General features: G+C 39.7%; 1 protein-coding gene, 4 non-coding genes and 1 pseudogene across 5 annotated transcripts; 4 read left to right on the top strand and 2 right to left on the bottom strand.

Annotated features, from left to right (window-relative positions):
* The first annotated feature begins 5,792 nt into the window (after window positions 1-5,792).
* LOC116198311 lies at window positions 5,793-5,892 on the top strand. Its single transcript, XR_004155249.1, has one exon. It is a non-coding gene; the product is annotated as a small nucleolar RNA Z103 (small nucleolar RNA).
* Window positions 5,893-6,090: 198 nt separating this feature from the next.
* LOC116198312 lies at window positions 6,091-6,192 on the top strand. The gene has a single exon (XR_004155250.1). It is a non-coding gene; the product is annotated as a small nucleolar RNA Z103 (small nucleolar RNA).
* A 359-nt stretch (window positions 6,193-6,551) lies between these two features.
* Window positions 6,552-6,649, top strand: LOC116198310. The gene has a single exon (XR_004155248.1). It is a non-coding gene; the product is annotated as a small nucleolar RNA Z103 (small nucleolar RNA).
* Window positions 6,650-6,813: 164 nt separating this feature from the next.
* On the top strand, window positions 6,814-6,915 carry LOC116198314. The gene has a single exon (XR_004155252.1). It is a non-coding gene; the product is annotated as a small nucleolar RNA Z103 (small nucleolar RNA).
* An 832-nt stretch (window positions 6,916-7,747) lies between these two features.
* On the bottom strand, window positions 7,748-9,225 carry LOC116193580 (annotated as a pseudogene).
* A 1,331-nt stretch (window positions 9,226-10,556) lies between these two features.
* Window positions 10,557-12,699, bottom strand: LOC116197858 (BURP domain-containing protein BNM2A-like). The gene is made up of 3 exons (XM_031528112.1): window positions 12,528-12,699; window positions 11,177-12,127; window positions 10,557-11,012 (listed from the first exon to the last, which is right to left on the bottom strand). Exons 1-3 carry the CDS (start codon window positions 12,615-12,617, stop codon window positions 10,731-10,733), a joined length of 1,323 nt encoding a protein of 440 aa, XP_031383972.1. The 5' UTR covers window positions 12,618-12,699; the 3' UTR covers window positions 10,557-10,730.
* Window positions 12,700-16,864: the final 4,165 nt, after the last annotated feature.

Raw genomic sequence — 16,864 nt, 5'->3', positions numbered from 1 at the left:
GATTACTTGAGTAACAGCGATGCATTGCTAGATGCCGCTCACTATTTGTGATATTGAAATAGAGATTTCGATATTACTATCAACGTAATTGGGAACCTACAGGGTCACACACTACGACTAAATCGACGGGATATTTTGAAACAATAAAATCGTCTAATAGAGATTAGATGATTTATGGTGCGACCGATTAATCGGATATTTAATGAGATTAAATTTGTCGATTAATTAGACTCGATTTATTAAATTAAATGGACCAAATTGACACACGATGCAATGTGTATGTATGTAATATATATATAGAGATATATATAGATCGGCAGGGATATATATGTGTGTGCTGTACATATATGCTCTTATATACAAAGTTTGTCCCACATCGGTGAAACTTTGAAGTTTCGGCTCCGCTATTCCTTATAAAAGAATGGGGGCAATAAGTGTATTAAGATATATATATACGTGCAGGCATATTCATATACATATATGATATGTGTATACATATGAGCATATAATTGTAGGAAAAGTCAAAGTTGAATTGTTCAACTTTAATTAATCCTACTAGTTTAATAAATTTCGAGTGTCGCATCGGTGTTTCTTTCGAGTATTGGTCGCTAGCATCGCCGATCTCGAAAACTCGTCGACAAAGTCGGTGTGGATACCAGTAGAGGCGTCACGCGTGGGACGCTCGGTCGACAACTTTAAATATTCCAGGTACGCTTTTATTTACTCTTATTCTTCTAGTAGGTCTTGGAATTAGTTTCACGGGTAGGAAATTTTAAATTTCTGTTCCTTTTACGCTTCCGTTGCGCCTGGTGAAACTAGCAATGGGCTCCTTCTCCATCAGTCCCCTGATCTTCAAATAACAGCCTACACCGATGCTGATTGGGCTGGGTGCCCAAATACTCTGCGATAAACAACTGGTTATGCTGTGTTTGTCGGACCAAACCTGATCTCCGGGCTATCTAAAAAGCAACCAACTGTCTCTAAAAGCTCGACAGAAGCTGAGTATCAGGCTCTAGCCTATGCGATTGCAGAGACCTTATGGATCCGGCAATTACTGCTTGACATTGGCCTGCATGCTCCAAGTCCAATAATAGCTTGCTGTGATAATATCAGTGCCACATATCTAGTCGCCAATCCGATTCAGCACCAACGGTCAAAGCACAATGCAGTGGATTACCATTTTGTTCGGGAACAAATTCAACGAGGGGATCTCCTTGTTCGTTATGTTCCTACATCATCTCAGTTGGCAGACATACTCATCAAGAATCTCTCGGTTTCGGCATTCAAAACGCACCGTCGCAATCTGTCCGTGTCTTCGCCCCCAACAGATTGAGGGGGTGTATTAGAATATATTTTGGGTATTCTTACCCTTGTTAGGAGATACACATACCATGTATAAGAATTTACCTTGTAATTCTGAGATTATAAATATATGATGAAGCCAACCCTATTGGGTAAGGCATTGACCCTTCACACAAGCATTCTTGTCTTCTCTTTGCTTACACATTACATCCAAACTTTGCCTATAAATAGAAAAAACTTACACAGATTCGAGATACACATCATTCAACACACTAAAGGCTCTTTAGCTTTTATCTTTCGGTCCCTCGCAGCCTTCTATCTTGGGAGTAGATATAATGTAGACAACCTCCGATTCGCGGTGGCTAGGGCCTCAGCCTCAATGGTTCGAGCCAACGCTTGTTTGTGGCTGTAGGATCTTCGTCCTCAATAACTCGAGCAATTGACCCTGTGGCTGCACGTTCGTCTTCAACAACTCGGGCTATCATACGTCGGTGGCAACCAAGCTCGTCTTCAACATCATGGTCCATCCGAGTTCGAATCATCCAAGAGGTTAGAGTTCAATCCCATGGCCATTCGTCTCGATGTCTCAATGCGGTACCAATTCATTCCTTCCTTGACGGTTCGAGCGCTCCCAAGTCGGAGATCCTTGGGCCTAAACTACACTGACATAGTCATTATATTCGTTGTAGGCCACCCTCGAAGACTCTTCGGTTTGAATTTCATTTCCATTTATATGTACTCGTGATGTATTCCTTTCTTAATGAATGGAATTCTAATTTCATTTATTCCTTTAAACTCATGAGCTATTCATATATTAGAATTCCAATTCGGACCCTCTCTCTTATGAGCAGATGTAATGTAGACAACCCCCAGTTCGCGGCGGTTAAGGTCTAGGCCTCAACGGTTCGAGCCAATGCTTGTTCGTAGCGGCAGGATCTTTGTCCTCCATGACTCGAGCAATCGACCCCGTGGCGGCAAGTCCATCTTCAACGCCTCAGGCTATCATACACCGGTTACGACCAAGCTCGCCTTCAACGACATCGGTTCATTCGAATTCGAATCATCCAAGAGGTTAGAGTCCTATCCAAAGGCCATTTGTCTCGACGTCTCAACTCGGTATCAATCATTCCTTCCTCGACAGTTCGAGCGCCCCCAAGTTGGAGATCCTCGGGCCTAAACTACATCGGCATAGTCATTCCATTCGGTGTAGGCCATCCTCGAAGACTGTTCGGTTTGAATTTCATTTCTATTTATATGTACTCGTGATGTATTCCCTTCTTAATGAATGGAATTCTAATTGCATTCATTCCTTTAAACTCACGAGCTATTCATATATATTTTATACATCCTTTCTCCGCACGAAGTCTTTAATTTAGGGTAATGCCAAAATAACCCGCAAGGATTTTATGTGAAAGGAAAATAAATTTTCTAATATTTCAAGAAATCAAAAATTGAAAATTGCCTTTCTTTCTTCATCGAAATTCGGAAACAGGAAGAAATTTAATTAAGATAAGAAAGAAGAAACGAGGGCCTAGTGTTCTGCTGATGTAATCATAGGAGGAATTTAATTAATATAAGAAAGAAAAATGCAAGGAAATGCTTTCTTTTTCTTTCATTTATGTGTTTAGTGCATAATTACCTTCAAACAAAACAAATAATTACAATAATATGTTCTCTTTGTCCTTTTTATTAACTGCTAAATATATAAAATAACTAGAGAAAAGAACCAAAAATAAAAATAAAAAATAAAAAACTTGCAAGAGTATGAGAATAGTTCCACTCTGCGACAAAACCTTGACCCTCATATCTTCTACTAGTGCGCATCCCATGCCATAGGCATGCAACTATATGTAATTTTTATTTTCATAATTTACGAAATGAAAGTCTTCTGTAAATTTGAAAAATTTAAAAATATATGAATTGTTAATATAAAAAATGTATCCTCAGACTCATCTTTTTTTCTGTATATATAATAATAATAAAAAAGAGATAGGAACAACCAAAGTAAGGATGGAAATAATATTTGAAACAATAGATAAATTTTTGAAATGGGAAATGATATACATGTATGAGTTGTGACCGTGCTGATCAAGATGGGATAATTTTATTGATTTAAAATTGTCTTGTAAAAGAATAAATGGGAGGATTTCTTTCTATTTCTGTTATGTATGAACTAATACATTTTTAATTTGAACTACTAATAAAAAATTAAAAGAAATTTCTCTTTTTAACAAATTACAAAATTGAATAATATAATGCAAAAATTATGTACTTTTTAATTTTAAAATGATATATAAGCAAATAAAAGTTTAAAAATAAATTATTAAAAAAATAGAAATTTTATATTTTTCTTAATTGTAAATTATTTAATAAAAGAATTAGGTGGATTCCTTTTCATTTTATGAAAATTAATTTTTTAAAATTTAAATCGTCAAAAATAATACAGAATAATTCTTGAAAATTTTTTGTATCTTTTTCCTTTTATCAATAAAAATATTAAAATATAAATGAAATCAATTGAATTTTTAAAATAATAAAAAATGAAAAGCACTTTTTCTAAAATTTTAATTTTCTAATAATGCAAAATAGTTAAATGCAAAATTTTGTCTGACTTTCCTTTTATTAATTCAAAAATATTGTTATATAAAACGAAATCAATTAAATTAAATAAGAAAAAAATAAAATCAGTTGAGATATAAAACAAAATCAATTAAATTATTAAATTAAGAAACAATAAAAAGCACTTGTGAGAGTATATAATCAGTAGCACTCTCAAGGCTTCCCGGATGCTTCCCTTGTACCTATTCGTAATAATAGAAAATATATTTGAATTGCTTGCAGAATGTACGAACTCGCTCATTTTTTTTATATTCAAAATATTTAAAAGCAAAAAAATGAAAAAATCTAGTTCAAGTTATTTATTTTCTTTTTAATACAGTTAATAGCACAATTTTTCTTACGATTTGTTTTAACATTTAAAGTTAAGAAAATCTTGAGCTGTTCTTCACATAAATCTAAGTTAGGTTTTCTAAATCATTATGAAAATTAAAAATCAATCATGAAAAGAATGCAGTAACTCTCTGAGATGAAATAAAATTTGACCTTTTATAAATCCATTTAAGTAAGGGGAAGATATACGCACCTCAACGTCTTGATCCGCATTCACATCCCCGGTTTTATTATAGATATAGAATATAGATATAAATATGGATATAAATATACAAATATAAATATATAGATAGTAACAAACCGTTAAAACTGTGTTACACCAATGTTACAATTTTCTTACTTCTGGTAGTGCATAAATTATTCCAGTCTATGCACAATTGCAGTCAGTCCCCAATTCACAGGTTATGTTCCTTAAAAGAATTTTCAATTTTTAAGTGATAATTTATAATTTTATGTAGTTGATATTCTTATAACTGTATATTGAAATAAGAGGAGGAGATGAGTTAGAGACATTGAGAATAAATTATGGTCTAAAGCCATAAGAGTAAAAGATATATTATTCGAGGAAAGGGATTTAGTAAAGTGGCATAGAATGCTAGATCGGAACCAACAATTGGATTCAATTCTTACCAATGAGACTTACATGCCCTCGCTTTATAAACATAGTAGGCTGAGTAAAACGACTAAATTAGGAAATAAATAATGTCATAACACCTACATAATTCAATAAGATATTGCAATTACGAAAAATATTAACTAACTTAATTGATAAACATAATTGTATTTTCAAACATTTTATATCTAAAGATAAAATATTATTTCCAATTACAATTATTTATCAACAAAATTAGTCTAGTTCGAGAAGGACATTCTAATTTTTATTTATCAATCTATATGATTTTCCTTTCCCATTATAATGGGCCTTTCTTGGACCACCTGACCCTTCGACAGCGAAAATTTTGATTGGGCCACCACAGCAATTGATTAGGCCCATGAGCCTCATAGAGATGGGCCCAATCAATCCCTCGCTGTTTTGGTAATTTCGTAATTTAGACGCGACCTGCTTCCTCCCGCCGCTGAAAATGCCGCCAAAATTAGGGTTTCTGGCCCTATAAAGACCGCTCTTTCAGCAAAACCCTAGCACCGCCCCTCTTCTACATCCATGGCAAGCTCGCAGCTTTGAGCTTCCGTTGCGTCTCTTACCTTCGCTTTTGTGTTTTCTTGACGTCCATTCCTTAACTAAGCTCGCATATTGATGCGAATAGCTTCTTTGATTGAATCAGAATTTGGAAAAACAGCGTCAAAGAACTGATTACCTTCGTTCTTCCCTCACTGAGCGTTGTGTATGAGCAGACGCCATATCTGTTTCAGCCTCCGTGCTTTCGATTTGGCCTTATGTGCTTCGCTAATCGTTGCGGGATTTGAAGGCACTCGGAGGCTAAAATTTTCCTCTGTCTCAGCTTTCATCTGCAACTTGTTGTGTTGATTGTATTGTGCTTTTTGATGAGATTTGTTAAATTGATTTCGAGGAGAGGAGGGCGGTGGAGGTGATGACCCTTTCCCCAAATGATCGACGTTGATTATACTGTGCGTCTTGTAATGTTCCTCTTCGGAGGAACCAAGCCAGTGGTTCTGATCCATCTTCCTCTTCTTCTCCAAACATTAAATTTCAATGGTTGAAGGGTTTTTCTTTCTGAGATGATACTGTCAATCTCGATTGTCCGTCTTTAACCTGTGCATTGCTTGGATTGGAAATGTATGTTTGGGGGATTGCAGGGCATCGGGGAGGCAATGAATCTGTTGTTTGTGTCAATTATGGTTTATTGAGAGGGAAGGAGATTGGAAGTGATGATTATTTCCCCAAATGATCGACGCTGATTATACTGTGCTATTTCTTACATTCCTTGTTATCGAGGAATCAAGCCAGAAGTTCTGATCCTTCTCTCCTTCCCAAAACCTGTGCTTCTCATTCTTTGCTGTATAAGATATTGTTAATCTTGATAGAGTTGAGACTTGTATTCGATGTGCAGCAAGTTGTGTTTTTCTATGATGATGAGTAATAGGGAAGGCGATGGAAGAGATGATTTTTTCCCCAGGCGATAGCGCTGACTATACTGTGCTAGTTCTTACATTCCTTGTTTTCGAGGATGGGCTTGTCGTGCTTCCTGTGTTCCTCTTTTTGCTCTATGAAATATTTTTGTGGTAGAGTTGAGACTTGCATTCAGTGTGCATCAAGTTCTGTTTTTTCTATGGTGATGCATATGATCACAATTGGTTTTGACTAGTAAAGAGGGAAGGGGATGAAAGTGATGATTATTTCCCCAGATGATCGACGCTGATTATACTGTGCTATATCATATGTTCCTCGTTGAGGAACCAAGCCAGTAGTCTGATCCATCTCTACTTCCCAAAAACCGTTTGCTTCTCTTGTTTCCGTAGTTCCTTACCTTGCTATATATGATAATGTGGATCTTGATAGAAGTGTGACTTCAATTAGCATGCATCGAGTTGTGATTTTTCTCTGAATGATGCATACGTTGGTGATTAGTTAAGGGGAAAGGGATGGAACTGATGATTATTTCCCCAAATGATCGACGCTGATTATACCGTGCTAACTATTACATTCCTCTTTGGTGAGGAATCATGCCAGTGGTGCTGATCCATCTTCCTTCTCAAAACATGTGATGTTTTTAATCGATTGAGATTGAGATTTTTTTTTGTTGATGTTAGCACAACCCGTCTAGTGTCGGAAGACTTGCTATCAGACACATCTCAAGCATGATACCTTGTGTGTGTTTGGCTGTTGCTCCTGTATGTATCTGCTTATTTTTGTGGATTATATTTTCGGAAACCGTTATTGGATGTTGCATTTTTCTCTCTTCAAATATTATTGGTGGTGGTTTTTTGAGGTTGGCGGTGTATCACAAAGTGCAAAGTAAACAGCAGGCTGTTTTAAGCTTGAACAAGTTAATGGACCAATAGAGTGTGCTTCATTGTTAAGAATGGAGCCCCAAATCACATCAATAGTGTGTTCGTCATTGTTATGCAGTTTCTTATTTCTTGGTATATTGGCATGCCAAGCCAACTGATAAAGCTATGCCTCTAAATGTATTGCTAGAACGAGATTAGTTTGGCACTTTTGCAACAGACTTTCCCTTCTTGTCAGCGGCCCAAGTCATATTTTGTTTTGCAGCTATTAGGTTTGATGAATCAGCTGCGTCCTCTTGGCTCTAACAATGGTCTTCTCCCAGATTCTCATCCATCATGTAAATGTATGTGGTTATCAATCAGCCCGAGATTTCCGGGTCATTAATTATACGAGCGATGACTGCTGGGCATCAAATGAGACTATCAAATTGAAAGAAGTGGCATATTAACCAACTCAAGTTTTCGAGTTTATTCATCATACACGGGATGACTGTACAGGCATGCAAATGAAACTGTCAACCAAAAGGGACAGAGACCCAATTTGATGTTGAGCACCAGAACGAAATGTCAACCAGCGCGAGTTATTGAGTTTGGTCATTATGCACCGGACGGCTGCACGGGCACCCAAGTTATGCCATCAACCGGAAAGAATTGGCAAACAGGAGAGGACCCGGGTTCGATGTTGAGCACCCGGAACGATGCGTGGTCGTGGTTCCACTGCTATGTATCCATGGGGCAGACTGCAACTGCCTCTACTCTCTCCCCGTTTGGACCCCTAAGGGTAATCTGGAATTAACTTGTTTTCGCTCAACGGCTGGCTGTGGCAGTAGAACACTGCATACGGATAGGGCATCAGGTGGTACACTACCATCCTTGTAGCCGCTACCTGCATTTGAAATGTAGGAAGCACTTGAGAGAAGTACATTGAACTTTATAATGGTAGCTAGCAATGCAAGATGTTTCAGTCCGTTAACTATACTATATTAACCCACTTCGGAGCCTCCTGAATGGTGTAGTTTTGGAGAGGGTCACTGGCGTTATGCATGGATAGGTAAGTTGTGGTCAGGGTTTGGGACTTTGTGCCCGGCCCTAGTATCCGTTGTACACCGTTGAGGATCGCCTCCAGTGAAGTGGTGCAGTACTTGACCTCTCCCTTGATCGGTTGGAGCTCGCAAGTCTTGAGAGTGTACGCCATGGCTTTAGCTTGAGGAGAGCGCTCGAGGAAAGAGAAGTAGTCCAGGAGGTGGGATAGTTGAGAGGATGAAAAAGGGATAGACTCAGCTTCTTCCCTGGGGAGCAGCCGAGGGGTCTTCGGGGGGTCCAGCCTTCGTGGAAAGTAGAGGGGCATCGTCTTCCCGATCTTAAGGTCCTCTAGGGTGAAGAAGCTATGGTGTGACGGTTTTATATGGTGATGCCAGTCATGGGCATGACCGCGGCCATTATATTTGTTTACACTAATTTCCTACGCTTTCTTCTCATAGATCCAGCAATTGTCGTCCAGATCCGGCTTCTGATTCTTCACCCGAGCAACATCATTGCCATGCGTGGCATAGATCCACAAATAATCGTCAACTCTATGCTTTGTGATGCCATGCTCATCCTTTTTGTCACCATATCTCCAGTCTAACTTAGGAACCTCCCTGCCTCGAGAAAAGTACTGTTAAGAAGACAGTAATTGTATCAATCAAATTCAAGTGACCATTCATATATCGAAAGCGGTAAATAACTTCCCGTCATGGTAAACTACAAGTGGATAGATTCGATTTCAGGATGATAAATCATCGATAATTGGAGATCTGTGCATACACCAATTGACGCCTAATGCCAGAAGATCGAGAAACTTTGCTTGGAAATTATATTAATCCTTGCTTTCTTCCTGAAAACTATCGTCGAAAGTCTGTCGTTAGACGCATCTCTTTAGAACACGTGCATTGATACTTACAAAGCTAAACATCTCACTGTCCACAAGCACAGAAGTGACACCACAAGCACCAGCCTAGCCTCTAGTTGCCGAGCAGGCCAGGAGGCGACTAGAGGAAGGGTCATTGTTTCTCCCTGAAGGCTTGAGAATAAGAACCTGTCTTCTTATGCTTTTTATATAACTGATGTGCAAGGAACCAAATGAAGCACTGTTTAGAAGTCAAACGATGTCGCACATAATTTAATTGATGCCATTATTGGACACTGAAGATCTTACCACTGTATTAATATTGTAATGAGTTTTAGTTGAATTTGTTTGTAGGAGATTCGCTATGGGCGCTCTAATATGAAATTCGACCTCGCGAACAAGGACGGAGCCACTTGATTGTCGGGGGGCCAACTGTCCCCCGTATATAGTATTTTCATGCAATATATTCGTATATTGTAGTCTTATATGTTACGTTCGTATATATAGGTTTACGTACCGCACCTGCTGAGAAAAGGACCAGAGGGTGCATGCTGGCCAGCCAGACCACCTTCTTTTCGGCCTAAGGACCAGAGCAGCCACGAACTGTTTGCCCTGGACAAGGCTGAACTCGGCCTTGGCGTGGCTCTTTTTAGGGCCTCAATCTTGCAATGTTGTATGGGCTGGCACTGGTAGAGTCGTAGGAACATGGGACAAGGTGATGTTTTGGCCATATCTAAATTGCCCTGCAACTTGCAAGCGGATTGTCCAATACGTGTTGACGCCGATGGGTTCTTCCTTAACATGGTCTAGCTATAATCTGATCTCTAATAGCCGGACTAGCAAAGGCTCGGCCACAAAATGGCCCCAAATCAAGGCCAGCCAGCCATGATTCAGCCACCATTCTGATATAGAAACATCTAATCATAACAAAATACTTAAACTTGAGACTGAAAACTTCTTTTTCCCACGAATCCAGAGTTAGGAGTTTCTGCAGTATCCATGATCATGTAAAAGGAATAATTTCTTGCAGTTTTATGATGCCGATCGGCCCGACCGGACATCATAAATGGTGGAGCCTCTTGTAGGCTGGAATTTAACATGTAAAAGGAATGATTTCTTGTTGAACTTTGTCAATGTCAACTCGTTTCTTCTAGGACATGGGATCAACCGCGATCAATACTTAAAGTTGTTTCTATACATGAACGTGTGGAAGCCAGACAGTGCAGTGCCAAAGTCGGACAACATAGATAAGGTTAGCTGAATGACAGTTTCAAACAAATGCGGCTAGACGAATGGGTTAAGGTGAATGTGATAGCGTCTATCCCCTCTGTCTGTCAATCAAGTTCTATCTTTTCCAAAATGACAGAACAAGATCAGTGATAGCTTCATCTCTTTGTATCTGTTCGCTACTAAATTGTAATCCGATGTTCCAGAGATATATCTGTATCGACACAGTGATTTACCAGTTCTTGTGGATCGGGAAACTAGCTTGATACTGTATGTACATATGCAAACTCTCATACCATTGGGAACTAGATTATTTGGTAAACGAGTAATAGTATCGTCGCAGGCATATGTCAATCACATACGGGTTTACAATATATTGCTTCAGATTTTTTCCCTCCATAGTTGCTTTTAAGCTAGCAAAGCTTTTACTTCATTACTAGACCTGGGGCAAAGGTACCCAAATGAGACTATCAACAGGAAAGAAGTGGCAGACGGGGGAGGAACCGGGCTCGATGTTGAGCGCACGGAAGGACACCTGGTTGGGGTCCCACTGGGATGTGTCCATGTGACATACTGCAACAGCCTCCACTCTCTGCCCGTCTGGACCCCCCAGGGAGACCTGGAACAGCTTGTTCTCACTCTGAAGCGTGCTGTGGCAGTAGAACACCACGTAAGGGTAAGGCATGGGGTGGCACCCGACCATCCTGGGAGCCGCAACCTGTGTCAAAAATCAATGAAGCGCATAAGATTAGTAACATCTAAATCGAACACAATACTGAAACTAGTAACATGATATATAACTCTCAGGCTGATTTGCATTAGGATTGTGTACCGGCCATCTCCAGTGAACAGGTATACCAGATTGATTAGTATCCAACTGACCTGCTTTGGAGCCTTCAGGATAGTGTAATTCTGGAGAGGGGCGGCAGTTTTCTTCATGGAGAGGTATGTGGTGGTCAGGACACGGGACTTTGTCCTGGGCCCAAGTATTTGCTGGGCATAGTCGAACATCGCCTCCAGTGAAGTGGCACAGTACTTGACCTCTCCCTTGATCGGCTGGAGCTCGCACTGCTCGATAGTGTATTCCATGGCTTTGGCCTGAGGAGAGCACTCGGAGAAGGAGAAGTAGTCCAAGAGGTGGGGGAGTTCAGAGGACGAGAAAGGGATAGACTCGGATTCTTCTCTTGAGAGCAGCTGATGGGTCTTCAAGGGGTCTGGTTTTCTTGGGAAGTAGAGGGGCATTGTCTTCCCGATCTTAAGGTCCTCCAAGGTGAAGAAGACATGGAAAGATGGTTTCATGTGTCGATGCTGATGGTGGTCATGACCATGATCATCCGGGCTTATGCCCTTTGGATTCTTTGCATAGCCCCATAAATTGTCTCCGGACTGCTTTTCATCCATCCACTGAGCGTCGCCATTGCCCATGTCGAGATTCACATCTTTAGCTTTCTTCGTGTAAATCCAGAAATGGTCTCGATGCATAACATCACCATCAACTCTGCGTCCCGAACCTTCCTCGGCTTTCTTACGGTAAATCCAGAAAATGTCATCTATTTCTTGCTTTTGATGCATATCACCAGCACCTTGATCACAACCATCATCTTGGTTTCCAATCGTTTCCTTGGCTTTCTTACTGTAAATCCAGAAAAAGTCGTCTACTTCTGGATTTTGATCGGCCATCATCTGAGCACCACCATCATCCCTCATCTTCTTATATTGCTTGGCATAGATCCAGAAATGCTCGTCGACTGAATGCTTTGTGATGTCGTACATTTCCTTATCGGTGACATCTTTCCATTGTGTTTTAGGAGCCTCTCTCCCTTGAGCAGAGTACTGTTAACACGGCAATCAGAAAATTATCCTTAAGCTTAAGCTAAAGAATTCATCAAATTGAAGCAAGACTCGAGGTCGGAATCGGCATTAACTTCCCTTCATGTTAAACCATAAGTAGGAAGATTATGATGCCAGGATGCTAAAAGAATGAACAAGTAAAGATCCTTCCACACACGGGTCGATGCCTAACGAAAATTTATCGAGCAGCCACTACTATCAGTTTTTCTAAAAGCCCTTTCGAATTGCATTACATTGTAAGACAAACACTAGAAACTATATCCCTTATTTCCAGTTGTTTTCTAATCATAACCTGTCCTTCTACTTCTTTGAACCGGAAACTACCGTTGATGGTTGCCTAAGTCGGGATTAATTAAGGAAGAGATCAGAAGGATTAGATTACCAGCAGGGCAAACTGGAAGAAGAAGAGGAAGATCCGGGAAGCAAGAGGAAGGGCCATTGTTTCTCTCTGGAGGCTTATGAACATCTTCATTTTCTTATGCCTTTATATAGAAGAAGGGGTGCTGGAAAATCGTATTACTGAACTGAAAGGAACCTTATGAAGCACTGGTTGAAGAGTCGAAGGATGGCGCAGACTATTTAAATGAATTAATTGCATTATTGCAAAGTATGGGTCTCAGACTCTCATTATGATGAGACCCACACCTTGCAATTATGCAATTAATTAATGAGAAAATAAACAATAATGCCATTCATATAGATTTATTTAAGTGGTTCAGTATCTATCTCTTAAATAAAATTTTAAATTCAAATCATGTGAAAAGAAAATTTTCATTATTGAGAGAGCTTTGATCCAATTCGACGTGAATTAGTTGGGCTTTCTTGGCTTCCCGATATCACCGATGTACACCAGAAAGATTAAAAAAAAAAAAGAAGTCAATGTAGCGTTGAGTTCGATAAATTAAATTAATTGAGATGAGATTTGCTTGTATTTGTTTATAGAGATGATGAGATTCGTTAAAGGGCTTTTAAGCCTGTAATAGAAAATATTGGGCCTCGTACTTGATAGATAATGAAGGTTATATAGAAGAAATAGACATGCAGGATACGTGGTTTGGGATAGCGGTGTATCGTTCATGGATTATGACAAAGCAGGCTCGACGGTATTTCCTTATTCAGTACTGTAGAGTTAAAAAAAGAGCAAAAAGTTATTTCCCCCTTAACCTCAGGGGTAAAGTATGTTGTACCCCTTACCTTTAAGTTTTAGCACTTTACTCCCCAAGCACAACGAAAAATAGTCAAAGTACCCCTCGATGAAATTTTGAACTTTTTTCGGCCAACTCGAATCACGTGCCCCCACGACTGCTAAAAGGGTAAAAGCATCATTTGACACTAAAAATAATAAATACTAAAATTTAAAAAAAATAGGGGAAGATTGGAATTGGGGGCGGGGGTCGCCCCCACCGACCACCCCACTACCCAAAGAGGTCGTCGGTTTCGAGCCCGCCGGCGACCTCTCTTGTGTACGGGTGGCCAACATGGGGCACCCCCACTCTTTATTCCGATTTCCAGCTTTTCTATATTTGATGTCGTGTGCATGGCATGTGACTCGTTTTGATTGGAATATTGACCGAAGGGGGCAAAGCAGCTATTTTTCATAAAATTTGGGGGGCACTGTACGAAATTTGAAAGGTCGGGGTAGATGTAGTCTACCCCTAAGTTCAGGCGGCAAACTGCTTTTTCCTCGAGAAACAAAGAGACACATAAAAACCTTAATAGGTCGGATTAATGCATATGAACTGTATTAGTATAGAATCCAGCATAAGGCAAAAGAACAGAGGGTAATGACTGACCCTAGCCGCTACCCTTTGCCGAATGCACGGGTAGCCACAACCAAGCCTTAGGTACGTAAGGCCGAGTTTGAGCTTGGTGTCTTGCAATGTCATATTGGACAAGTCGGATCTCCGCCCGGATGTAACTTGTGCTACAACGGGCAAGCACAAAGGCTTATGATGCGGGTTGACATGATTAGTTCTTCAATGCCATGGTCTTTAGTCTGGCCCCTAATGGCCGGGCTAGCAAAAGCTTGGCCATAAAATGGCTGAAAGGGGTGGCTGGCTGGCCATCACCTAATGCAGTCCTGATTTTCATTCTGTAATGAGCAACTTATTCACAAGATCTGCAAAAGGTCCATCTAAACTAAGATATCATATGCATATAAATTAATCAGCCAACTTTATGGGAAGTATTAATCAATATTTGCTGAGAAAATTGCAAATAGTATAGCCAAAACTGTGATAAATGAGGTATCGATCATCAAAATGGTACCGAGCTCATGGTTTTCAGAATCATGATTCGAATCGTAGAATCGTACGATTCTACGATTCTACGGAGTCATCCGATTCCGATTCGGGTAGGTGAGTCGGAAAATGCATAATCGGAACTGAATCGGCGGATCCAGCCCAGACTGGGGCAAAGCCCAAGCCTCATTCGGGCCATCTGTGGGAGTCGGGCCGAAGCCCAGCCCATTTCCCCTGAGCCCAGCAGTTTCTCTCCCCCCCCCCCTTCTTCCTTTCCCCGTTCTTCTCTGGATCTTCTTCCTCCCCGAGTCGCGAAATTGAGTGCCCTAACCCTAACACATCTCCAGTTCCAAGTTTCTCTCCGGCGATCGGCGATCCTCTGTGAAGATTCAGGCTTATGAGTATCTAGGATCTTTTGAATTTACTTGTCGTTGCAAATGAATTTACCGTTGTTATATCAGTTCACTCCTCGGGAGCATTTCCGTCAAGGTTTCCGTCAATATATTACAACAAGCTGACCATAAATTGTTCTCTGAGCCGTGAAGAGCTTGCTGTTATCCTACTCCAGTGGTGCGGAATTTGATAGATTCCATCCAAAACATCCACGGACCAAAATTTAAGACAACTAAAATACGGGAGACCAGTCGAAACCAGACATAAACTTAAGGGGGCCAATTGCAATAAACCAATGCTCGTGTCTCTTTGCTTATACAAGCAGCACCGACTGCCTCGGCACCGACTTCTTTCTCATAGGTTCTCTACCTCTTCTCTCTCTCTACCCACTCTGCAACGACCGAACTTGCGAGCTATGTCGATGTGGTTGGCCGTGTCTTGCCAAGTTGCAGCTTTAGCTCGGCTCGCTACTCTCAAACCGGCTTCGTCCGGGTCTCAAGCAGCTGCTCTTGTTGTTCCTCGCCGCGGCCTTGATGGCGGCGGTGGTACCTCTTCCTTTCCTTTCCTTTCCTCTCTAATATATAACGACTTATGGAAAAGATAGTTCCAGCAAGCCTGGTGAATTAAATCCTTTCTCTTTTCTTTTTCCCGAATATTTGAATATGTATTGCACCACCTTGAGCTGAGTCAGTAACTGGGGTTCCATTTGCAAACCATCATGGACCGCCTTGAGATGAAGATTTGAATGAGATTTGATCTGTCTGTTCATTTTATGTTATTAGTTATGACTTATGTTGTTAACTTTTTATTTCGGGAGTTTGATTTGGAATTTTGGACTTATGAATTTCGATAATTTGTAATGATATTTTGTGTTTTTATCATTTTATGACTTATTGTTGATTTGTTGGTTTGTGGTTTTTATTTGAATGAACAAGGATTGATTTTTTTTTACTCAGAAAGTATGCTACATATATATATATGCTATTTTTTAAATTTTTTTAAATTTTTTTTAAATTACATGTAGAATCTTACGATTCACGATTCGAATCGCGATTCACGATTCTACGACCCACGACTGATTCTACCTAGAATCGCGATTCTGAAAACCTTGACCGAGCTGATCCAAGTTTCGATTCATTATTTGAAAATTGCAACTGGCATAATATTTTTACTCAATTATTTCCTTCACGTTCGGGATAAAGCCCTAAATTCCAGGTGGGAGATCTTCCGAGTCTCTAATGATGGAAACCGTGAAGAAAATATTAATGCTGCGTTTGGTTTCATAGTAGGATTTTAAAATTAGATTTTGATTTTGAAAAAGAGTGGTATAAATGGAACCCACCCTTTGACTTTGTATGAGTTATGTTATTTTGTTGTAAAAAAAAAGTGGTATAAATATGGCTCACTCTTTGACTTTGTATGAATTATTTTGTTTTATATTAGGTAGAGTTAAGTTAGAATTGTGATTTTAAAATTGCATCCACAAACCAAACAAGGCCTAAATGATTCTACTTCGTAATGATGTGACAAGGAAGAATAATTAAATTATCATGATTTACCTATTTGTTACAGTTAAAAAAGGTCAAATATTTGATGATTCTATCATTTTAATTAGTATTTTCTTATGTCATACAGTGACATAGGATCATCAAAGAGTCATGTGAAACTAACGGGACTGTACTATTTGTGCATTTCGCCCTAACAACAATTTAAATCGTGACTCATCGTGAATCATCGTGAAAAGACTACTCATCTGATCTCAGTAGGTTATTGCGTTTAGTATTCCTATCTCCGACTTATAAAGAAAGCGGGATTGGCTATCTTTGTTTGCTTTGTAGATTGATTGTTATATTTGAGATGACCACAATCGAGTGCCCTAAGAAACTAATCGAGAGAATAACCAGATTGTCCTCGTAGTCGGTCCGAGCTGGTTCAGGGCAATGGACGAGAGATCTTATCATAGTTTCCGCATTTGGATAAGATGTAGAAGCAAATAAACCGAGATAAGGCCGCCTTTTGACGCATTCCAAAAGAGGAGACTTTATTAAGTCAATTGAATGTGCTTTTATTAACGTATAGGTATTAG

Source organism: Punica granatum, chromosome 2, assembly GCF_007655135.1.
Source record: "Punica granatum isolate Tunisia-2019 chromosome 2, ASM765513v2, whole genome shotgun sequence".
NCBI lineage: Eukaryota > Viridiplantae > Streptophyta > Magnoliopsida > Myrtales > Lythraceae > Punica > Punica granatum.
This window is presented reverse-complemented; position numbering and strand designations above follow the sequence as displayed.

Bases quoted from the DNA above. Each gene is read 5' to 3' on its own strand.
- LOC116197858 (XM_031528112.1), bottom strand. From the start codon at position 12,617: ATGAAGATGTTCATAAGCCTCCAGAGAGAAACAATGGCCCTTCCTCTT. The intron at 12,128-12,527 runs GTAATCTAATCC...CCGTGTTAACAG, and splicing joins TCTTCCAGTTTGCCCTGCTG to TACTCTGCTCAAGGGAGAGA. The intron at 11,013-11,176 runs GTCAGTTGGATA...TTTTTGACACAG, and splicing joins TCCTGAAGGCTCCAAAGCAG to GTTGCGGCTCCCAGGATGGT.